The 25711-nt window shown below is 37.3% G+C and overlaps 1 protein-coding gene across 8 annotated transcripts in view; it reads right to left on the reverse strand.

Moving 5' to 3' along the window:
* Nucleotides 1–25711, reverse strand: part of Txndc16 (thioredoxin domain containing 16) — a 120587-nt gene that overhangs the window by 72014 nt on the left and 22862 nt on the right. For 7 of the 8 annotated variants that reach the window (XR_012446161.1, XM_074067950.1, XM_074067949.1 and 4 more), the window contains 3 exons: nt 23716–23789; nt 22778–22852; nt 9026–9147 (listed from right to left, as the gene is read on the reverse strand). Coding sequence is in view for 7 of the 8 variants with exons in the window: in XM_074067950.1 (XP_073924051.1) it covers nt 9026–9147; nt 22778–22852; nt 23716–23789 (271 nt within the window). In the remaining variant the exon portion in view is untranslated. The remainder of the gene's footprint in view (nt 1–9025; nt 9148–22777; nt 22853–23715; nt 23790–25711) is intronic. The other variant, XM_074067951.1, reaches the window with a different exon arrangement.

Here is a 25711-nt window from a genome sequence, read left to right on the forward strand (position 1 = left end):
GCGAGGATGCAGGGAAAAAGGAACCCTCTTACACTATTGGTGGGAATGTAGACTAGTACAACCACTCTGGAAAAAAATTTGGAGGCTACTTAAAAAGCTGGACATCGATCTACCATTTGATCCAGGAATACCACTCTTGGGGATATACCCAAAAGACTGCTACTCCAGAGGCACCTGCACATCCATGTTTATTGCGGCACTATTCACAATAGCCAAGTTATGGAAACAGCCAAGATGCCCCACCACTGACGAATGGATTAAGAAAATGTGGTATCTATACACAATGGAATTTTATGCAGCCATGAAGAAGGACGAAATGTTATCATTTGCTGGTAAATGGATGGAATTGGAGAACATCATTCTGAGTGAGGTTAGCCTGGCTCAAAAAACCAAAAATCGTATGTTCTCCCTCATATGTGGACATTAGATCAAGGGCAAACACAACAAGGGGATTGGACTTTGAGCACATGATAAAAGCGAGAGCACACAAGGGAGGGGTGAGGATAGGTAAGACACCTAAAAAACTAGATATCATTTGTTGCCCTTAATGCAGAGAAACTAAAGCAGATACCTTAAAGCAACTAAGGCCAATAGGAAAAGGGGAACAGGTACTAGAGAAAAGGTTAGATCAAAAAGAATTAACCTAGAAGGTAACACCCACGCACAGGAAATCAATGTGAGTCAATGCCCTGTATAGCTATCCTTATCTCAACCAGCAAAAACCCTTGTTCCTTCTCTACAACAAAATTAGAAATAAGGGCAAAATAGTTTCTGCTGGGTATTGAGGGGGTGGGGGGAGAGGGAGCGGGCGGAGTGGGTGGTAAGGGAGGGGGTGGGGGCAGGGGGGGAGAAATGAACCAAGCCTTGTATGCACATATGAATAATAAAAGAAAAATGAAAAAAAAAAAAGAAAAGAAAATGGGCTATGCTTCTACCCTCTATCCTGTTTCATTTAGAGCTCCAAGTTTCTAAATGATAATTCTTATACTTTTGGTTCCTGATATCTATATCTATATATATATATACACACACATATATGCATGTATGTAGGATAAGCATAAAACTTTACTATACTATTATTTATTGACTTCCCACTAGGGAAGATCATAAATTAGATCTCTTCTCTGAAACCTGACTCCAGAAATGTACACCCATTTAGAATAGTCTTTTTTTTTCCTTTATTTTCCATTCCCTCAACTCTTCTGATCTAGTTCTCATTTTGACTAGGTTAATATTCAGTATTTATGACTCAATATTATTTGCAGATGAGTCATACAATATAGAATGTTCACTTCTCCTTTATTCAGCAAGTTTGTTTTCACTGAAGTAACTATCTCTTCAATTTTTTTAATTTAGATTTTTCCCTTATTTCCTCTTAAACTCTTGCATAATTGTCTTTCTTCTCAATTCTTCAAATACATCAGGTATCCTATCTATTCCATCATCTTAGAGACACTTGTGCTGAGCCTTCTGCTCTGCTCTGCTCTGTTTCTTGGCCAGCTGCATGATTCGGCCCTGGGGACTCTCATTCTTTCTGTTGCATTGGGTTTCTTTCGTATGTAGCAATAGAGTCTTCTTTATTATTACTCCCTTGCTCCCATTCTCTAGCAGCTTCCTATGAAAGCATGTATGAAAGATAAAGTTTTTGTCATCTTGTACTTCTAAAAGTGTGTTAATTCTACACATTTGACTACAGCTGGCTATAGCAAGTCGCTTCCCCTGAGAATTCTGAAACATGATTCCACTTTCTTCCATTTCCAGAGCTGCAGTTGAGAAGTTCAATGCCATTCTGATTCTTGGTTATCTAATTGTAAACTGTTCTTTTTCACCCTCTGGAAGATTTTAGAGTTGTCTTTTTTTTTCTCCCCGGATACTCTGAAATTTCAAAATGAGATACTTTGCTGGGTGTGGTTTCACAAGCCTGCAATCTCAGCATGTGGGAGGTTGAGGCAGGAGACTTGAGAGTTTGAGGCCAGCCTGGGCCGCATAGCAATATCCCAACCCAAAACAAACAAACAAACAAAAAGATGACTTAAAAAGACAGCTCTGTAGCCATTATGCTGAGACTCAGAGGCCCTTCCAAACTGGAAACTCAAATTTTCACTTCTGGGAAATCTTCTTGAAGTATTTCTTTGATGATTCCCTCTTTTTCATATTATTTTTCCCTTTCACCTCATTACCATTCCCTTTCCCACTTCATCTCCCAGCAACTGAACTGCATATCATCAGAGTATTCCGCCTGCCGCCCACCTTGTTAATCATCTACCACCCCAGTTGGAATCCCACGAGGGAAGCTCCTCATCCACAAGGAATTTCACTTGTGTCACTCATAATCCTTGATGATTCTATTATCCACATAGATAATCCTTTCTAACCTCAGAGCTCTTGGACTTCTGTACTCCAGTGATCTCTCTTCAACCCAACCTTCACTACTCACAGCTCTGGTTTCACTTCAAGTTGTGATCATAACTTTTCTCTGTCCTTCACTCCACTCTGGTCTTTTCTTCCCTCCTAATCAAGCTTAAATTCCACAGTCAATTTTTATAACCATTTTCCTGCCCTGATGCTAAAATATAATTCAGGTTAAGTCCAATACTCTTACCTATTGTGTATCTACACCCCCAAAAGTCAACTTGGCTGGAAGATAAAAAAGAAAAAACAAAACTTACTAGCTGATGGTCCCACCTTAAGTTACTTATATTAAGTATTATACCTGCCTAGAAACCATTCTTTATTTCTAGACCTCCTAAACAACTATTTTATCTCTTCTTTTCTCAAACTAAGACTTCATTTTTATTTCAATATATGGCTTTTATTTCATCTCAACAGAAAAAACAAAAACCTTCACAAGCTCTCCAAACCATGTCTATCTACACATATACCTGAATTGATGCCCACATTGTATTTCATTTCTCCCGTGAAGAAAGCTTTCTGTGCTCCCACCACAGACCCTGCTTCCTCTTGTTTGCTAGATCCCATCCCTTCTGGCCTTTCACACACCTTCCTCCAGCGGCTGTCCCCTCTTTCTCTCACAGGACGCATTTTCCCTATTTCTTGTCAACACACAAATGAGCTTCTTTAAAAATTCTCCTCTTGACTGCACATATTCTTCCAGCCACTACCTTATTGTTCTCCCTTCCTTAATAGCAACAATTCTTACACAGGTCTCTATATTCACCTCCAATTGCTCTGTTATTCTCTCTTACATCCCTCCTCTCAGAAACTTATTTCTATCACTCTGCAGAGAATGCATTTGTCGAGGTCACCAGGAACTTCCATATTGCTAAGCATTACAGCCAAATAACTATTATCTTAATTCAACATCATTTACCACAACTGTTCCTACTCTGTTCCTTAAAAGCCCATCTGGCTACTTGGGAGTTGGAGATCGGGAGGCTCATGGTTCAAGGAAAGCCTGGGTATAAGAGTTAGCAAGACTCTATCTCAACCAATAAGCTAGAATTAACAAGATGCCATCTTAACTAATAAGCTTGGCATTGTGGACAGTGCCTGTTATCCCAACTATGCAGGATGCATGCTCTGATGCAAGCCCTGGACAAAAAGCAAGATCTTATCTGAAAAAATACTCTAAAACTATAAAGGGACTGGAGGTGTGGCTCAAGTAGTAGAGCGCTTATCTAGCAAGTACAGGCCCTGAGCTCAAACCCTAGTACTGAAAAAAGCATTTTCAATCACAATTGTGGGGACTGAATTCAAAGTCTCACACATGCTAAGCAAGTGCTTATCACTGACCTATACCCCTAGCCCTAAACCCTAAGACTAAAGCAGCAATGGTCCCTTTTGGAGAAGGGAAACCATTGGAACTTGAATATTTGGACTTTCCTGGTTTCTGCTGATTCTTGAAAGCTAGAAAGCTACCCTTAAAAAACTCAGAAACCTTAAAATGTCCCTGTATTACAGAATAGCTTTCAGGAGAAAAATCTTTTCTGACACTCTAGGCTACTGCTCACCTATGTTACTAACACATGGTATTTATTTGAACAGAAGGATGATGATGATGCACAGACAGGAACATTTTACCTTTTTCATAGCCTGGCTCCTTTATTTCAGATATCAGAACATTAATAGAAAGTGCCCCCCGCCACCTCTGCTGCACAGCCTATTAGAGTTGAAAGGCTCCTGGGTAAATTTGGGCAGGACACACAAAGAACAGAGGATTCCATGCTGATTGGTTGCTCAGATCAGCATGAAGCATACTTTGCTGTGGATCTAGGTCTGAACAGTTCCTTTTTCCATAAGTGGGAGAGTGTGTGGCTAATGCAAAATCCTTCTTAGTGCCCAGAAGGATTTCTTGAAATCGTGTGCTCTAATGTTTCTCAAACTTGCCTAAATATAACATGCTTATTTCAAAAGAAAGATTTCTGGGCCTCATGTCACACCTGCTGCTTCAGACTCTCCAGCCTCCTAACAGAACCCTGAAATGGAGACATAGCTCAGGGGGTCTTTCACTGAGCTAACAAAGGCTCCTTTTTAGTTGAATGCGAAGGATGTTCTATGCAATGCACTGCTCAGGTTCTTCTCTGTTGGCATGGTACTCATCAGTTTTGTACCAAGATGTGTGCCCTTCTGATAAGATCATCTGTTATCCACAGGTGACTCCTGTGATGATCACTCTGGTGTCAGACAGGATCCCGATGCCTGCTTACCTACCAGAGCTCCTTTCCCAAAAGAATTCATTCTGCCTTGGCAGGTGTTTGGGAAAGTGTAGAGGAGTTGCCCCACAGAAAGCTGCAGAAGAGGTAGAGTTGAGAAGACTAGAATACTATGAATCCCAGGACTGGCCCTTTGCTAACAGCTCACTCTTCACTGTTTGTCAGGTAGCTGTGAAACTGGGGAAGACAGATGCTGTTTCTAAATCTTGGCTATTGAGAATTATGCTGCAAGGATCAAGGGAGATCTGGATTTTGATTCCTTTGGATTACCTAGTAGTGTGGCTGTTGGATCAAATGATCCAGCTGAACTGGAAAGAACTAGAGGCAGCTGCTTGGTTCTGTAGCCCTATGGAGAAAGGACCTCTAGATTTGTAACAGAACGACATTTTTCCATTCTGGGTCCCCACCCAAGTTAGCCATTGCCCACAAATGATTAAGGAATGGTTGGAAAAACAGACCTACTCTTCCCTGCTTGCTTATGCCAGAAGAAGCTATATTGATCCTTTATTGGTATCCCTGAGGAGCATACAGAGATTGATTATAAAAGGAGGGGTGGCAAAAGACCAGCTCCAGGCCAACCTCATACTAAGGCAGAGCAGAAAGTGAGCTTAGTGTTAACGAAAGATGTTCCTACACATGGGCAATCAAAAATGCCAATGTGAGAAGAAAATCTGATGAGATATTAACAATCATAATGAGAGGGAAGAGTGAAGAATGAGTTTGGATGTAGGCCATTGTTCACCCATTTTCTCAAAGGCCTTGGGAGCAAACTTCTTTTATATGATTTGTTAATACTATGTTTACATTTCCTGCTAAAATGTGTGTAGGGCAATTTTGGTTAAAACCTTATCTTAGTATCGAAAATACACAGCAAGGAATAATAAAAGAAAAAAAAATACACAGCAAATCTCATGTCACTTGAGATACTTTTTATCCTCCCTATATTAAGGAAACTAAGCACAACATAACACTTTTCGACTCATTTACATGTACATTCTTGTACATCATACTTAAGAAAAGTCATATTTCTAAGTCATCTGAAGGGATGAGGAAAGTGGGTAGGGTCTTCCTCAGAGTGCAGATACAGTGAGGTTTGAGATAGATTCCAGTGTGGCTCAAGATGATAAGATTTTTTGCTGATCTCATTTCTGCTTTTTCCTAGTGTGCCACCCTAAATATAAAATAGTCACTGGCCAATACCACTCTTGGGTATATACCCAAAAGACTGTGACACAGGTTACTCCAGAGGCACCTGCACACCCATGTTTATTGCGGCACTATTCACAATAGCCAAGTTATGGAAACAGCCAAGATGCCCCACTACTGACGAATGGATCACGAAAATGTGGTATCTATACACAATGGAATTTTATGCAGCCATGAAGAAGAACGAAATGTTATCATTCGCTGGTAAATAGACGGAATTGGAGAACATCATTCTGAGTGAGGTTAGCCTGGCCCAAAAGACCAAAACTCGTATGTTCTCCCTCACATGTGGACATTAGATCAAGGGCAAACACAACAAGGGGATTGGACTTTGAGACATGATAAAAGCGAGAGCACACAAGGGAGGGGTGAGAATAGGTAAGACACTTTAAAAATTAGCTAGCATTTGTTGCCCTTAACGCAGAGAAACTAAAGCAGATACCTTAAAAGCAACTGAGGCCAATAGGAAAAGGGGACCAGGAACTAGAGAAAAGGTTAGATCAAAAAGAATTAACCTAGAAGGTAACACACACGCACAGGAAATTAATGTGAGTCAACTCCCTGTATAGCTATCCTTATCTCAACCAGCAAAAATACTTGTTCCTTCCTATTATTGCTTATATTCTCTCTTCAACAAAATTAAAAATAAGGGCAAAATAGTTTCTGCTGGGTATTGAGGGGGTGGGAGGGAGAGGGAGGGGGCGGAGTGGGTGGTAAAGGAGGGGGTGGGGGCAGGGGGGGAGAAAAGACCCAAGCCTGTATGCACATATGAATAATAAAACAATAAAAAAATAAAATAAAATAGTCGCTGGCATTTGCAGACCCAATCAGGGTTGACTAATCTTAACTGAAGGATTAGTGAGAATAAACAAATGCTAAATCCTAGCCATCTCTTGAGCCTTATGGGATAAACTAAATTTAGGATTTCTCATCATTAATATATAATGCCATTCTAGTCCTTATCATAAGGAAGAATAATTTATTTATTAGATTTATTTAAATCTACACCTTTAGGACACTCCTACCACAGAGACCACTCCTTCTGTCTCCTTTACTGAGGTGGTTCCTCCTCACCTCATTGATGTATAAATGTTGAAATGTTTAATAGGTTTAGTTGTGGTCTTCTCTTTTTCATCTAGCTTCGCTTGGTAATCTCATTTGACCTTGAAGCTTTATTTCTCAAATTTATACCTTCAGTCTGTATCCCTCCAATATCCCTACAGTCTATTAATACCTATGTACCTTGGTGATGTCTGCACTTGGATATATAATGGGTATTCCACAAGTATGATGTCAAAAAGTGAACTCCAAAACTTCCTCTCCAAGCTTTTTAGTTTCTAATCTTATCTACTGATTATCTATTGATCCCAGCCTTTGCCATCTTACTTAACAGAATTTTACCTTTCAAGTACCTCAGGCCAAAACCCAAAGCCACCCTTATCTTTGCTATTTCTCATACTGCATTCAGTATGATAGTAAATTCAGTCATCTTCATTTCCAAAATACTGCTAAAATTCACATTTATTGCTACCTTCATGGCCATCCAAATCATCTCTTGCCTATTCTTATTTTCTCCCAAATTCTACCCTTGCAATTTCCAATCTATTCTAAATACATCAATCAGATTAATACTATTTTTTTGGTGGTACTAGGGTTTGAACTCACGGCCTACAGCTTACAAGGAAGGCTCTCCACCATTCAAGCCCTTTTTTTGCTTTTAATTATTCTCAGGTAGGGTTTCACATTTTGTCCAGGTCTGCTTAGACAATGATCCACCTACTTATACCTGCTGCATAAATGGGACCACCACCATGCTCAGCTTATTGGTTGAGGTACAGTCTCACTAAGTTTTTGCCCAGGCTGGCTGAGAACCATGATTGTCCCAATCTCCACCTCTCAAGTGTTTGGATTAGAGGTATGAGCCATTATGCTCGGCTCAGATTGATACTATTAAAATATAAATCAGGAAGTTCTAGTTTTCTGTTACAGCACTGTGAGCCCTTACAGCTCATCCTTTTTACTGATTACAACTAGGAACTGGAGAAAACCAAATGACCTGAAGACCTTGAGAAATAAACAAAAACAGCCAGATTGTGAAGCATTATTTTATATGTGTATTACGTCCAGTGGCATGCCATGTACCCAGCAAGCTTTATGTTCATAAAAACTGAGCTTTCCAATAAATGACTTATTTTATAAGAGCATATACAATTGTTAAAATGCCTCTAACAGCACTTAATATGTCTCAACAAAAAATATTAATATGATTCAGTTCAGTTATAACTATTTAACACATAAAAGTCCTAAACACTCCAGGCACCGGTGGCTCATGCCTACAATCTTAGCTACTTAGAAGGCAGAGATCAGGAGGATCACGGTTTCAAGCCAGCCTGGGCAAAAGTTCATGAGATTCTATCTTGAAAAAACTCATCACAAAAAAAACGTGCTGGTGGAATGGCTCAAAGTGTAGGCCTTGAGTTCAAATCCCAGTACTGACTGCAAAAAAAAGTCCTAAAAACATAATTATAATTTGGTCATAAAATGTTTACTACAAAATTGAATATCAATGCCCAAACAATTCTGTCAAAACATATTTTTAAGATGTTAAGAAAAAATGTCACCAACAGTAGATACTAAAATAGAAAATGAAAGCCAGTCAAAATATTTATCAAATATTAGAAACTATATTTATCAGCTACCATGAGACAGTAAAGAAATAAAAAATAGTAATAGTAACACACAGCACCTACTAAATATTTCAGGAAACATTTTGATTACTTGGATGCATTTAATTCTACTTTTGGTTTAGTCCCTAGCATTGCCAAACAAAAACACCACATATTTGTTTCTCACAATAACATTAAGAGGTAGGCACAATTATTTTCCCATCTTAGTGACTAGGAAACTCAGGTTAAATAATTGGTCTAAGTCACACTCTTGGGTGGGGAGGAGGTCTAATCTAGGCAGTCTGGCTCCAAAGCTCTACTACATGATCCTGCTGAATTAAAGAAAGATGTCATACAGTGAAGGTACTTTAAATTTATCTAATTTATTTTAAGTATTAAGATATTTACTATGTGAAGCACTTCAACATACTCACACAAGTACACAGGCAGAGCAAAGATTTAATCAAAAGTTTGTAATACCTGGTGTTCCAATGGCTCTTACGTATGAGAATATCATGTTTTCTTTTCCTTTCAGAGTATTTTCTATTTTCTGAAGGTCTTCTGGGGTGGTAATATATTTTACTTCATTAAAAAGAAGAGCACTAAAATGAACAGATAAAATTAGTAGAAAAATCTGACATGTACTTAGTCACATAATATGTATTTTGTATATAGATCCTAATTTTAAAGAAACAAATTTAATTCCTTTCAACAAATTATAAGTAATAAGATCCCAAGCACTTTAATTATACCGGATTAAAATCAGTCTGTAGGTTATAATTTGACCCTAAGAACAGCAACCAGGGTCTTTCCGTCTTTTTAATATATGCACTCATGGCTATAAACTTTCCTCTCAGGACTGCCTTAGCTGTGTCCCATAGGTTCCGGTAGGTTGTGTTTTCATTTTCATTGACTTCCAGGAAGTCATATGTAAGTAAGTCTATAACATTTTCCTCTCATTTAACTATTTGATTAATTCATTGTACTTATTATAATTTATAATCATTTATATATTCATTTACTTTTTTATACTTGACTCTCTTCCTTAAGGAATCTTGTATATTGTATCTTTACCTGTAATAACTTAGAATAGAACATACTACACAGTAGGTAACCAAACATTTGTTGAATAAACAAAGAAAAAGTAGGGCAGGAGTTATTTATTCCCATTCTTCCCTGAAGAAATGGAAGTTCAAAACACTGAAGAGCTTACTCATAAGCATTTCTTGAGTCAAAGCACCAGGGACAGAACACAAAAGAGGTGCTGTCATTCCCAGTCCAGGGTTCTTTCCACTTAACCACAATTCTTCCAAGTCATCTTTTCAATGCATACATCAGACTGATAATTCTTCATCTAAAATTATCCCTTTTGTCTACTTTTTTAATAAATTCTGTGTCCCTAACAATTCATTTCACTTAATTCCCACATACGCATTGTGTATGTATTTTTGTTAGGCCAAACTTTAAGGATTTTTGAAAGTTATACCAGGTACACATACTTATATAAGCAAAGGCTCACACACATACCTCCAATAAATTAATCAAACATAGCCTCCTCTTATGGAAAACGTACAAGTTTCCCCTTAGACAACAGTTCTCAAACTTTTATATCAAGATTCCTTTGTACACTTAAAAATTTAAAGACTTACATAGCTTTTGTTTTATGTAGGTTATACTTAACAGTAATTGCCAAAACAGAAATTAAACCAGGAATTTTAAAATGTTTATTAATTTTTAAATAACAATAAATACCTTTGCATGATAGCATAAATAAATTTTTTATATGAAAAATAACAAAATTTCAGACTGGAGATGTAACTCAAGTGGTACAGTGTCTCCTTTGCAGACTCGAAGCCCTGAGTTCAAGCCCCAGTGCCACCAAAAAAAATTAAATAAATAACAAAATTTCCCAAAAGAAAAACTTAGTGAAAAGAGTGACACTGTTTTACATTTTTCCAAATCTCTTTAACATCATATCAAATCTGCACTGACCAGACATTCAGTCTGTTGTGATATCACGTCATATGACCTCTAGAAACCTCCTTCATGAGAGAATGATACTGAAAAGGACAAATAATGTCTTAGTATTATTACAAGAACATTTTCATTCTGAAAGTGCTACTCTAAATTACATTGGCTTAAATATTTATCTATATATTATAGAGCTTTTCCATTTTTAAAAAGAATGTAAAACTTGACCTTCTATAATTCCTAGGGCAGCTCTTGTTTCATTTATAAAAGAAGTACTTACTATGCAGTATTCACTATGTACTAGATATTTTTATCTTTAACAATATTCTTGGAATATTGCTTACCTACATGCATGTGTATGTGTGTACACACTCAATAGTGTAAGAGACTAAGTGACTTGCCCTAGATCATACTACTAGTCACTAGTTGAGCTGAGATTTAAATCCAGGTCTTCTGACACTGAAGCCAGAACCTTCTAAATTGTTATTACTGACCCATCTCATAAATGGGCAACCAAGTGGAAACAGTGTCGACTGAAAAGTGACTACGGAGCCTCAGTGGCAATCTGATGACTGGCCATCTACCTTTCCACAATTATCCTTCAGTTACTTCAAAAACAGCTGAGTGGTACCATCTAGTGAGCTTAACAGGATTGCCATATATATTCTAATTACATTCACTCATTTATCCTTATTGTTCTAGTAGCTCCAAGGAATTTGCTTCTAAAATCAAATCTAGAAGTAGAAACCTCCCCAATGTTTTTCTTCAATAGACTGGCAAATATAAATTAATAAAAGCTAACATTTATTGGGCACCTACCACACATTAGGCATAGTACAGAACCTTTCTTAAGTAGTGTCAATTCATTAGTTTTTGAGTTACCCAGCCACTGAATTCCTCTTTCTTCTTAGAGTTCCCAGTTTTCTAATTCTGCATGGAGGACAGAGCCCAAGTCCCCTCATAAATGCTGATAATATCACAAACTTGCTTTTCCAGGCTCCCTTTTGCAAGGCCTGCCTAAATGACCCAGAATCACTTGCTTTCAATTCTGAATCAGAAGCAAGTGCAAAGAACCAATGACAGAACAGAGTTATTTTGAGAAGAAGTAGTGTTAACAGTCAGCTTCAAAAGTAGCAGTGGTAGCTGTTAATAATAGGCCCAGTGCAGCCAATGCAAGGTGTGGCATCAATGCTCAGCAGTAATGGGACAGTCCTCCCCAGATCAGTTGTGTGTCATGATTTTGACTCCAATTCAGAAGTGTGTAACCTTTGAGTCCAGTTCTCCAGCCCTTCTATAAACCCCCTCCAAACCCATCTGCATAAGCTAGTCAGACCCAGATTCTAGGGTTTATAACTAAGAACCCTTATCAATGCATGCTATCTTGTTTAATTTTCATGGCAAATATCTAAGATCAGTACTATCATTAATGTATTTTAATGACAAGGCATATTACCTTGCCTAGTGTCCCAAAGCTCATTAAGCAGTCATTATCCATGAGATAATAATGACCAAAACAAATCACATTTATAAACTAATGATCTCTGTGATTTGTTTTCCCAATGGCTTCTCTATTTTTAGAATATTCCTTAACAGGCTGATTTCCAGAATAGGGGAGATCTAGGGATCTTAAGGATCCATTCCACAAACCCATGCTCCTTTACCCTGGTCCCAAAGGAAAATTCTCTTTTGGGATTTTCTTGCTATAATGATGGGGTAAAACAGCCTGGGGCTGCTTTAATTAGGGAGCTCTATCTGTCCCAGAATGGCCTTCCTCTCTTTGGCATGCTTTTCCTGAGACTCTCCTATCATAACCATTAGGTAAATAAAATAGATAGCCAAGAACTGAGTAGGTGTCAGTAAGAGGGGAAACAATGAGTTTACTTGTTCCTACTTTTACAGTAGTAGGCCACTCAGTCTTTGTTCAGGAAGAGATCATTTTCATATCATATTTCTGTCAAGTTCCAAAAAAACCCAATAAAATGTTATGTGCTAATTCACCATACTAAAACATGCAGTACAGAAAGAGTGAGAGAGAGAGATAGATTGCTTTTACCTAATTATATTGAGAGAGTAGGTGAATTCATAAGTAAAAATATCCCAAAGTCTCCTATTAAGCATTTTCTAGATAAATAGTTTTTAAAAAATTTAGAAGCCACCTCTGAAATAAGAACTGCAAGTACAAATAATAATAAGGTTCACAAACTTTAGCCTTAGTCATTCTGTCATATGGTATAGCTTACTTCTTAGAAAAATCTTATCCCCAGAAACAGTCTTATGGTGCATAAAAGAGGATTTCTGCTCCTTACATATTTAATAACCAAAAAATGAAGCTGCCAAATTCATCATCCACCAATCCAATATTTACTGAACACCTAACAAATTTCATGTACTATCTTATACTCTGACAGAAGTACTTTGTACAAAATGTCAGTTTGGAAATATAACCATTAATACCAATGGAGTTGTAAAGAATTCAAATCCAAGACAAGTAGCATTTTATCATAATTTTTCAGTAAAAAGTATGTCATCAAGATAGTATATATTTTTTCCAGGTGTGGTGGCATAATGCCTATAATCCCAGCTACTCAGGAGGCAAAGGTAGGATGATCTCATATTTGAGGCTAGCCTAGACAAAGGTAGCAGTGAGACCCTGTCTAAAAAACAAAATAAGAAAAAAGGACTGAGGGCATAGCTCAACTGGTACAGTATTTGTCTACCATGCACAAGGCCTTGGGTCCAATTCCAGCAATACACCCAGACAAAGAAGATGGCATATTTTAAATTAATGACATATTAGTAATATTTTAAATATCCTACACAAACCCCACATAATTAACTATAATGGTCCAAAATATATAATTTCTAAACAATGAATGTAAATTACCCTGAGTTTATACTTGTTTCATTTTCAGATTTTCAAATTTAATTTTTCCCTAACTGTATTTTTCTATATTTTGAAAAAAAGGAAATTATTTAAAACCCTAGTGTTTTCTGTTGATGAAGACTCAGAGTTCAAGTGTAACTGTGGATCACTAGGCTCAATAAAAACATCCTACCAAGGGAATAAATTTGAATGCCTTGGGGAAAAAAATGGCATGGCTTATATATTTTTGAAGTAAGACAAATGAAGACAAATATTTTCAAATGCAAGCTTTCAGTTCATGAACAAGTGCTTCAAGAACAATCCAAACATTATCTGCAAATATTTCTTAGCTTTAATTACAAGGCTACATACTAGATTTGTACCAAAAAATAGATAAGTTGGCTGAAATTAACGTATTTTAGTTTGTGTGCTAGTCAATTTTTGTAAATGGAGAAATACTAGTAAATTTTGGCTTGCCTGTTTGACTATTCCCTAACAAAATTCAAGCTTAGAAGATTTATATGACTATGCACATATTATATGTTCTTACGTCTATATCTAATAGCAGGTAGTCTTAGAAAAAAGATTGAGATACATAAACCAAAAAACTTTTTTGATCTGCTCTGGATAATAGGATTATGAAGAATGTTGGCTTATGTGATACTCTTGCATGTTATAATGAGGATATTATTATCCCAATCTAGCAATAGATTATTAACATTAATATGTGAACATTATTTAATATTACTAATATTAAGAAATTAATAAACCTAGTTCATTTTTTAGTCATTTTTAAATTAAAATTCCATTAAGGTCAAAGGCCATAAAATTAATACTCAAAAATCAGTATCGTTCATGTACATAAAAATGCAGGACTGAAGGTCTGGCTAAAGTGGTGGAGCATCTGCTTTGCAAGCACAAAGCCCTGTGTTCAAACCTCAGTCCCACCAAAAAAAAAAAGAAATACAGATATACTTCGCATATAATATATAAGATGTATACTGATATCATATATTTGTTACATTTTATCTACTTATGTATTACACAAAAATGTTACACTATATCTGTGTTTCTGTGTCTGTGGATTAGAAGATAATGGAAGAGCTGATGTGTGACTCACACCTATAATCCCAGGAATTAAATGCAAGTGGATCATGAGTTCAAAGTTAGCTTGGGCTACATAGCAAGACCCAGTCTCAAAAACCAAGGGCTGGGATGTAGCTCAGTGGAAAAGTATTTGTCTAGTGTGTGCAAGGCCCTGATTTTAATTCCCAGAACCCCCAAAAAAATTTTTAGAAGAAGAAAAAAAGGAGGAAGAGGGAAAAACTCATTACAAAGGAAACAAAAGAGATTAAATACCCAGTAATGAGCTTAAATGTCCAGACATATGTGAAGAAAGCTTTAAAACACTACTAGAATCAAGAGAATGAGAAGACACTACAGACTGGGGAAAATATTCCCAAAAGACCCATCTGATAAAGAACTGTTGTTGAAAACATACAAGGAACTCTTAAAATACAACAATAAGCAAACAAACAACCCAATTAAAAATGAGCCAAAGACTTCAACAGCTATTTCACCAAAGATACACAGATAGCTCCACAATGAAAAGATGCTCCACAATGCATGTCATGAAGGAAATACAAACTAAAACACCACAACACACCTATTACAATACACAAAATAGAGACTAGTGATAACATCAGAGGCTGGCAAGAATGTCCAGCAACTGGAACTCTAACTCAATACTAGTGGGAATGAAAAATGATGCAATCTTTTTAAAAGGCAGTTTGGCAGCTTTTTTTCTGTATGTATGGGTGGTATGGGGGATTGAGCCCAAGACCTCAAGCACTCTACCACTTGAGCCAGGACCCTAGTCCTTTTGTTCATATTCTGTTTTTGAGACAGGGTCTCATTAACTTTGTCCAGGCTTGCTTTAACTCACAATCCTCCTGCCCATACTTCCCAAGCAGCTGGGATTGCAGATGTGTACCACCATGCCTGGTAGTTTGGTGGTTTATTACAAAACTAAACATACTCTTATATAGCCCAGCAATCATACTCTTTGGTATTTACCTACAGGAGTTGAAAACTTATGTCCACACAAAAATTTGCACATGGATGTTTACAGATGCTTTATTTATAATTGCCAAAACTTGGAAGTAACCAAGACGTCCTTGAGTAGATGAAAGGATAAACTGTGGTACATTCAGATAATGGAATACTATTCAACACTAAAAAGAAATAAACTATCAAGCCATGAAAATCATGCAGGAGGCTTAAATGTGTATTACTATTACTAAGTGAAAGAATGCAATCTGAAAGACGATATATTGATAATTCCAAGTATATGACATTTAAAAAAAATGGTAGAAAATTAGAAAATCACTGGCTTCCAGGATTGGGGGTGGGCAATGGTTGGGAGCTGAAGAGGTGAATCAGAGAATCTTTCGGGGAGTAAAAATACTCTGTGTGGCACTATAATACATGTCAATATACACTTGTCCAAATCCATAGACTATGCAAGCCAAGAGTGAACCCTAATGAAACCTGTGGACTTTGGGTGATTATGATTTGTCAACACAGGTTCATCAACTGTAACAATCATACCACTTGGGTGGGAGGTGTTAGTAATGAGGGAATTTATGTATGTATGGGGGCAGGGGATAAATGTGAAGTCTCTAGGCCTTCCTTTTCTTTTTGCTATGAACATAAAACTGCTCTTTAAAAACAAATAAACAACAACAAGCAACAAATGAAAAACCCACTGCTGGAGGACACAGAGTACTTGAACAAATGGAAACGCATCATGTTCTAGGGTGGGAAAATTCATTCCTAAGATGTCAATTGTCCTTAAGATAACTTATAAATTTGATGCTTATAGGATTTAGACAGGGAGGGGAAGAAATTGGGCAGACTGATTTTAAATGTCATATATAAACAACGAATTCTGAAAAGAAAACTTTGAAGGGAACTAGACCTTTCAGACATTATATTATAAAGTCTCAATAAATTAAATCAATGGTATTGGTATATGAATAGACAGATTAATGAAACTGGAAGTTCAGAAATAAGACCCCAATACATATTAGTTTACCATAAGCCTTGGCACCTAAAATAGTGAAGATACACACGTTATTTCAGTTGTGTTGGGCAACTAAATGGATAATACAGTTAAATATATTCCTCATATCATTTACCAAGTTAAATTCCAAGCAGATCAAAGATTTAAATGTAAAATAAAAACAGTAAGAGAAGAAATACATGACACAAATATAGTCTACTGATCTTTCATAAAGGATCGAGGCAACTGAATGAAGAAAGGAAAATCTTATCAACAAAAAGTACGAGAGCAACTAGACATGCACCTCCAAAAATATGAATCTGGACACTGACTTTGAATCTTACCCAAAAATTAAGTCAAATAGGATCATAGACCTAAATGTACAACATAAAACTATAAAACCTCTAGGAGATAAAAAATCTCTGTGAGCTTGGGTTGACAATTAGTTTTAATATACAGTATCAAAAGCATAATCTATGAAATAAAAAAAAATCTTAACTTGGAATTTATCATTATTAAAAGCCTCTTCTCTGCAAAAATAGCTATTAAGAGAATTAAAAACAAGCCACAAACTGGGAGAGAATATCTGCAAAATAAGTATCTGGTAAAAGACTTATGTTAAAAACATACAAATGAACTTTTAAAATTCAACAGTAAGAAAACAAGCACTCAAGAGAAGTGAGAGGATTGCAAGTTCGAGGGCAGCCTGGGCTCCACAGGGAGAACTGTCTCAAAGAAAAAAATCCAAGAGCTAGGATGTAGCCCAGTGGTATAGCACTTGCCTAGCATGCACCCTGGATTCAGTCCTAAAAGGGAGGAAGGGAGGGAACAAAAGAAAACGAACAACCCAATTAAAAAAATAACAAATAGGCAAAGTATTTTGACAGACTTTCCACCAAAGAGCATGTACACAGATGGCAAACCTGCATATGAACATATGCTCAACATCATCAGCTACCACTACACACCTGTTAGAATGGTTACAATGTTTAAAATGACAACATCAAATGCTGACAAGAACCTAGAGGAACAAGAACTCTCATTTGTTGCTGATGAAAATGCAAAATGGTTACAGCTACTTTGGAAGACGGTTTGTCAGTTTGGCTAAACATAGTCTACCACATGGTCCCCAATTCTCACCCCCAGGTATTTACCCAAAGCAGCTGAAAACACATCCACCCAGAAAAACCTACACATGACTGCTTTATCAGTTTATTCAAAACTGACAAAACTTGGGGCTGGTGTAGTGGTAGGGTGCTTCCTTAGCAAGCATGAGACCCTGAGTTCAAACCCCAGTACCACTAAAACAAAACAGTAACAACAACAAAAAGCTTCAAAATTGAAAAATTTTTAAGTAACCCAGACATCCAGAAGGTGAGTGAATAAACAGTGGCATATCCATACAATAGAATATTATTCAGTGATAAAAAGAAAAGAGCTATCAAACCATGAAGACATAAAGTCTTTTGCATATTGTTGAGTAAAAGAAGCCAATATGAAAAAGCTACATGCTGTATGATTTATGGAAAGGGCAAAACTACAGAGCCATAAAAACATCAGTGGTTGGGAGGAAGAGATGGGAGTTTTAGTGTAGTGAAACTAGTCAGTATGATGCTATAATAGTAGAAAACAGTCATTATGCATTTGTCAAAACACAATGTATGATACAAGAGTGAGCTATTAACTACGCCCTTTAGTTAATAACAATATGCCAATATTGCTTCATCAGTTGTAACAACTCTACCACACTGAAGTAAAATGTTAGTAGGGAAAAAGTACATAATGCTGAGAAAGATGACATATGGAAATTCTCTGTACTATCTGCTCAATTTCCTATAGCTTCTAATTTTATGTAAGTCAGTTTTAGACTCTGAATAACAGTCTGCCAATTGCAAACTCCAAAAATGAGTGAATTCCTTTATAACACTGGCACAAGGAAGACTATTGTATAACTTAAAAGCCAGAGGTAAAAAAAGAAAAGATAAAATTTGACTACAAAAGTTTTTAAGAAACACAATAGAGAAATTAAAAAAATAATAATAAATTTGGGGGAAAATTCTGCAGTCTGGTTTCTCTTATGTAAGGAGAGCACCTAGAAATGAATAACAATAAGATTTAAAACAATAAAAATGGGCAAAAGGTATTAAGCAATAATTCACTTCCATTTCTATGAGCAATATGAAACTGTAAAAGAATACAAGTGAAAAAAATTGTTTGCCAAGCACTGGATAGTTCCAACTGATGGTTTTAGCATACAAAAATAGGATGATAAAAGACATTTTTCTCTTTCATGGTAATTTGCAAGGTACTGCTATGAAATAGCAAATCGTTTGGCATGGTTCTTCAATATTCTAAATATCATTACTGGAAAATTTTGTAAAATACTGTATTCTACAAGTCATTTCCTTTCATTCTAGATAACAGCATTGCCTCTTTGATTTCTACTTCCTTGATATATATTTTTCCCTCTCAATTTCTTCCTCCCTTAAGTGGTATTGCTCTAGGATGCCCCCGTATGACCAATGTTGGCAACATCTAGATGTGTTCTACTGAAGGGCTCCAATTCCTATAGCTACCTTGAGACTGGTGCATGATGGCCATTCAACTTATTAAAACAAACTCACTGACTACAAATTTTCTCTTCTTCCTTGCCTACTTCAGATGGTGACTAGATTGGATCTGAGTTATAAGGAAGTGGGAAAGAAGGAAAAGAGATCAAGTATTAACTCAAGTTTATAGTTTTCATGACTATTACCAAATTAACTATTGCCCAATCCAGTTAATTTCACCTAAGCATTAAAAATCCCTTTGCTGTCTCTACCTTCTTAGATTATACAATGGCCATGCAATGGTTTGTATATGTGCTGGGACCCCATAAATCTGTCTCATATCCACCAAAATGATCTCTCAAATCCTAATTTAATCACATCCCTCACCTGCCTACAAATCTTTGTTATGCAATCAGGAGGCGTAGCTCAATGGTACAGCACTTGCCCAAGCATGCCTTGGATTTGATCTCTAGCACTACTGGGGCTAGACTGAGCATGGCTAGTCTAAAGGGAGGAGGGTAGTCCTTTACTTCAATTATCTCCCAAAAAACTACAATGCATTGATTATGCAACAAGTCTGGCAGTATGAAGGCAGCTTCTCTGTGAGTCCTGCCAGGCAAAGCCTCATTACAGCTTATGACTGGGCCAAAAAGAACACACAAGACTTGTGGCCTGGAGCTGGACTCCTCACCCTTCAGGGGCTACCCAAGAGCCTACACTTCTACAAACATCCCCCATCATCTGACCCCAAACCTACTTCGCTATTCTCATCTCCTGCTTCATATTTTATACTCTGGCAAAACTACCCTCTCCAAACTACTTCCAACTTACACATCTTCCATGTCACATACTTCCCCCTTCTTCACCAAGCAGTTATCCTTTAAGATTTATGCCAACTGCCACCTCCTTCAGGAAGCTCTCAATCAATATCCACCCTCTTTCTAGACATGAACATCTAGTCTTTCCTCAATGGATCCATTTTCCTCTCTGCATATATACTTCCAGTTTACTTACCACACAATATCTTCTATTTCTATGTCAATCTCTGCAACAAAGCACTAAATTCATTGAGAACAGAAATCACATCCTAGTCTGTTTTGTATCCCCAATGCCTAACAAGTGCCTGGCACACTGCAGAAACATGGGGAACAATCTATCTGTGGAATTTGTGTCCTGTAAATCAGCATTAGTACAGCACTAAGAATGGAATACTACCACAGCAGGAAAGAATGAAGCAAACCTCACATGCTAAACAGTTCAGGAAACAGGTCCTCAGCACTGACAACCTCTCCTTATCTAGGGCCCAAATGTTTCAAATCTACCTGGTCATAAAGTTGTTCAATGTGAACCCACAACTCTGGGATTTGATGTCAAACTTGGAATCATACGTTATGGAAAGATAATGTAAGTGTCCCCTATCCCTCAAAGAATCTTCTGTTTCTTCATACTTATTTCTGAATCAATGACAGCTATTATGTATGTATTGGAAAAACAGCAAAACTGGTAAGCTTCTTGAGAACAAATAACATATCTATTATTTGGGCTTTTTGCTAAGCTTTATGTTACCCCCTACTGCCAAACCAGCCATCCCTCTTCTGTCCTAGGAAAGGGATTCCATGTCAGCCTAGCACCCTTTGGAATGCCTTCTTCAAAAGACCAGGGAAGGGAAGAGAAAACAAAACAAAAAACAACAAAAAGAGGCCTTCTTAAACTGATTACAATTGGCTTCTTAGTGTACAGGCCTCAGGGATCATGGTTGTCAAGAATATCTAAAAATCTTTAGTTAATATATTATTAGGACTGGAACATTTAAAAGTGTCTGTTTGCCACAACAATGGGATTGGACTTTGAGCACATGATCAAAGAGAGAGCACACAAGGGAGGGGTGAGGATAGGTAAGACACCTAAAAAACTAGCTAGCATTTGTTGCCTTTAACGCAGAGAAACTAAAGCAGATACCTTAAAGCAACTGAGGCCAATAGGAAAAGGGGACCAGGAACTAGAGAAAAGGTTAGATCAAAAAGAATTAACCTAGAAGGTAACACACACGCACAGGAAATCAATGTGAGTCAATGCCCTGTATAGCTATCCTTATCTCAACCAGCAAAACCCCTTGTTCCTTCCTATTATTGCTTATACTCTCTCTTCAACAAAATTAGAGATAAGGGCAAAATAGTTTCTGCTGGGTATTGAGAGGGGGGAGAGGGAGGGGGCGGAGTGGGTGGTAAGGGAGGGGGTGGGGGCAGGGGGGAGAAATGAACCAAGCCTTGTATGCACATATGAATAATAAAAGAAAAATGAAAAAAAAAGAAAAGAAAACTGAAAAAAAAAAAATAAAAGTGTCTGTTTGCAAAGTATTAACAATGACTTTTCACCTGTAAGTTTTGAGTTTGCTGTAACTTAACTTTCACCTAAACTTTGTGGGTAGAAGAAGAGAAGGAAGCAGGGAACCAAACATAAAACAAAGACAGTAAATGCCAGCAAAGGCTTAGGGGACCACAGTCCTACAACATTAGAAAAACCCATGTAACTTGTATTCTTAAAAAGTCATATTTTCAGTTTTGTCACCAAAGAATGTCAGACTTTATTCATAGGTGGACTACAGGAATAGAGCCCAGATAGGCCTGAATGTCATGCCCAAAGCTTCCATGTGAGGGAACTTAGATTCATTTTCTCTCTCAGCAAACATTGAGGCATATGCCAGAACTGAAAGAGCTCTTTCTGTGTGGGGCAGAGTGGCTTACACCTGTAATCCTAGCTACTGGGGGAATGGGGGAGGAGGGTGGGCACAGAGATCAGGAAGAGTGTGTATCGAGGCCAGGCCAGGCTAAAAGTTCAAGAGACCCCATCTCAATCAGTAAAAGCTGGGTGTGGTGGTTCATGCATGTCATCCCAGCTACCCAAGAGAAGACTGCAGTCTTGGCTGGCCTGGGCATAAATTTGAGACCCAATTCAAAACATACCTAAAATCCAAAAAGAGCTGGGGGGCATGACTCAAGTGGTAGGATATCTTCCTGGCATACATGAGGCCCTGAGATCAAACTTTCCCAAAAATAAAAAACAACTCTTTCTGTCATGACTGAGCAGGATCAGAGCTATAGATTCCAGAAAAATGTTAGGCTAGGGCAAGAAGGAAACCAAGTACTTTAACAGTCCTAATGAGAACAGCAAAGCTGAGCTTCTTACCTGGTGCTATGTTCTGAAGATATGTGTCCCCCTAAATTAATATGCTGAAATTCTAAGCCCAAATTGATGGTACTGGGAGGTATGACCATTGGGAGTGATTAGGTCTTGAGGGCAGAGCCCTCGTGGATGAGATTAGTGTCCTCATAAAAGAGATCTCAGAGATTTGAGTTCTTTGTGCTCTGTGAGGACCCAGGGAGAAGATGGACATCTATGGGGCAGAGGCCCTAATTTGACCTTGGATATCCCAGCCTCCACACTGAAAAATAAATTTCTGTTGTTTATAAGCCACCCAATCCGTGGCATTTATTTTGTTCTTGTAGCTCAAACAGACTAAGACATGTTGTAAATCCTCACTCCAGCAGCAGAATCAAAAGCAACTGAATGACTATGAGGTCTTGTTGCGCCATCCCCTACTTTTATATAGAGTATCTATGTATCCTTTGTCATTAAAGAAATATTAGATTGTAAATGTGGAGGATAAATAAGCAATTTGTATGAAATTGACATCTAAAAATATGTCAAAACCCTACAACATTTTATTGAATTATGGTTCTCTAAAATCAACAATAAATAAGTGAATCAGTATCTTCTGTACTTACAAGAGAACATGAGCAACGATGGCATTCACATCGAACAAGGTGTCAGTAGGGAATTCTCTGAGCAATATGTTGCCTCTATAAAAAAAGTTTAAAAAATACATTATAGAAATATTTCCTTAGAATTCAATTTACATTAGGTTATAAATTATTTGGTGTTAGAGTCTATGTCTTGTCCATGTACTCCATGCACCTACCAGAGTGCTGGCATTCAAAACACTGTCAAATATTCAATAAATATACACAATTAGTATGTTGATTTTGAGAAACATAGGCCCTGGACCTGGCAAAAGGACTGGAAAAAAGAACTTGAGTTATAACAACGCTTCCTGATAACGTCCCCATCACACACACACACACACACACACACACACACAGAGAGAGAGAGAGAGAGAGAGAGAGAGAGAGAGAGAGAGAGATATTTCCAAACTGGGCTGGGGAGGAGATGAGCAGGGGAGAGAAAGAAGTGTTTCTTAGCAGGAGCTCCCTGAGCAAACAGAATTTCTCCCCAATTCCTAGACTCAGGAGTTTGAGAAAAGGATGTGAGATGTCTCAGAAAGACTGGCAGAACTAAATACAACCTGGACACTGGCAGATCCCTCAAAAATAAATACACCCAAAATATGGAACTGATATAACTACAAAGAACACTAAAATTTGCTAAAAGCTTACTTACCCAGACATTTGTAGTAGAAATTTACATAAGAATCTCATATAATATTCAAAGCAACCCTGTAAGATAGGTATCGCACCCTACATTTTGTAAATAAAGAAGTTAAAATTCAGAACTTAGGTGACAAATCTACTACTTGGAATTTTTGCTAAATCTCATGTGCTCCCCACTAAATACAACTTTTTTCTGGCTTAGTGATATTTTATATACTTGAATATTCTAGCACTATAGCTTTATATTTGTATATCACACTCAAAAACTAATTTACCTGAATAAATATGCTTTCATAAAATTCTTTTCTTTTCCACAGTATCTTGATGCTTCTTCTTTGACACAATTAACCTTTAAAAGATTATATTTAATGTTTAGAATATATACCAAAAGGACAAGCAGCTTCTTGGTTAGGAAAACAAGAAGGAAAATTAAACATTGCAATCAGCCCCCAGGTCAAATTTTATATTTTACTTTTTCTGATTCATATGCTATCACTGTTCACTCATTCAAGCGTGTGAGAAAACCCTGAGAAAGAAACAGTTTCTGCACCTAAGAGTGGTATTTAATTATACCTAAGAGCTTACATTTAATTCAATCTTGCAGAACAAGTAGGAGGTAACCAGGTAGAAAAGGAAGGACACATTTAAGGCAAGACATAAAAGCAAGCAAAAAAGCCAGGAAGCAGGGAGTGAGAGTTGAGGGGTGAGTACTCAGTATGCATGTGGCCCAGCACCCGCCCCCTCAAAAAAGAAAAAAAGCTAGGAAACACAAAAAAATGAGTGGTAAATTGAGACCATGAGAGCATCTCAGCAGTTTAACACAAACATGTTAAGCTGGAAACACTGCTGGTTTTCTACTCCAAATATATTTGTTTACAACAGAATTTTGCTAAAAGCAAATGCCTGGATTAAAAGGCTTTTCCAGCCTCCTTAAAGCTCAGGATAGCTAAAGAGCGTTTGGAGAAGTCATCAAATTGGGATTTCTAGGAGATTCTTAAAAGGAGACTTACTGATACTCTTGCCTTTCACCACGTTTTGACAAAAAGCTGATAAGACAGTAGCTAGCAATCATGGACTACAAAGCATCTTTAAAAACAACAATGACACACTTCCTAAGGATGGTGTTACAGAAAGAATGAACCTGAGTCCCCATGGTGTTAGAGTAGCCACATCAGCCCTGAAGAGCTTATAATCTGGACTTTATATCAAAAAAAAAAAGGCCATGAAGATAAAAGGGAAGGTAAGAAGCACAGAGATTAGGAGATGGGCACATTAATACAGGTCAAAGGTGACTGGGACCTGAAGAAAAGCTGCAAAGAACAAAAAAGATGAAAGAGACTTTTCACTAATACAGTAAGTAAAACTAGGGAGAAGACTGTGTATGCATCATGAGACAGAGGAAAGAGAATGCAGAGGTTTCTAAGTAGGGCAAATGAACATCTACCAACATGACCAAAACTATGGCTTGGGGAATGGCTATTTTGTTATGGGTTTGGTAAGGTTTTCATTTTCTTTAAGATGGGGTTTTTGTTGTTGTCATTGTTCAATTTAATTTTAATAGAGTTTGAGGAAATAATGACAGCTAGGAGAATGACACTTGTTCAAAAAGCTACAAAGAGGGAACTGACTCTGAGAAAAGATATCAGGAATAGAGAATGAGAATTAAAAGTCAGTGTAGCCATAACCCCAAAAAATGAATATTTGTACACATTTTTAAAATTCTAATGTTCAGGGCATAGGGAAGACTGACATTATGACAAGAGAGCCATCCATTCATTCATCCATTCCACATATACCATATGTTAGACACTGTTCTAGTCATTGGAGATACAGTTAAGTCCCACATGAAAATCTTTATCTTTCAAATTTACACATTAAAAGTATAGTCAATTCAAAAGCTAACTAATATACAATGGTAAGTACTATACATAAAAATTAATAAGGGGATAGTACGGGGTAGGGCATTTTAGATAAGGCAGGCTTCTCCAAGGAGGTGACATTGGCACAAAGAACTGAAGTGATACATACAAATACATAAAAACGTGGAACAGATGAATTCTAACCAGAGGGGGGGAAATACCTGCAAAGGCCCTGTGGTAATAAACCTCTAGCAAGCTCAAGTAACAAAAAGATGGCCCACATGTATCAGGAACAAACTGAGCAAGATAGAGGGCCAGAAAATGAGATTAGAGATGAAGCCAGTCTCTACAATACTCAAGTTTCAATTTTATCTTAACTGTAATGGGAAAACTTTGTGAGCAGGAAAGCAAT

This window comes from Castor canadensis, chromosome 3 (genome assembly GCF_047511655.1).
Source record: "Castor canadensis chromosome 3, mCasCan1.hap1v2, whole genome shotgun sequence".
Lineage (NCBI taxonomy): Eukaryota > Metazoa > Chordata > Mammalia > Rodentia > Castoridae > Castor > Castor canadensis.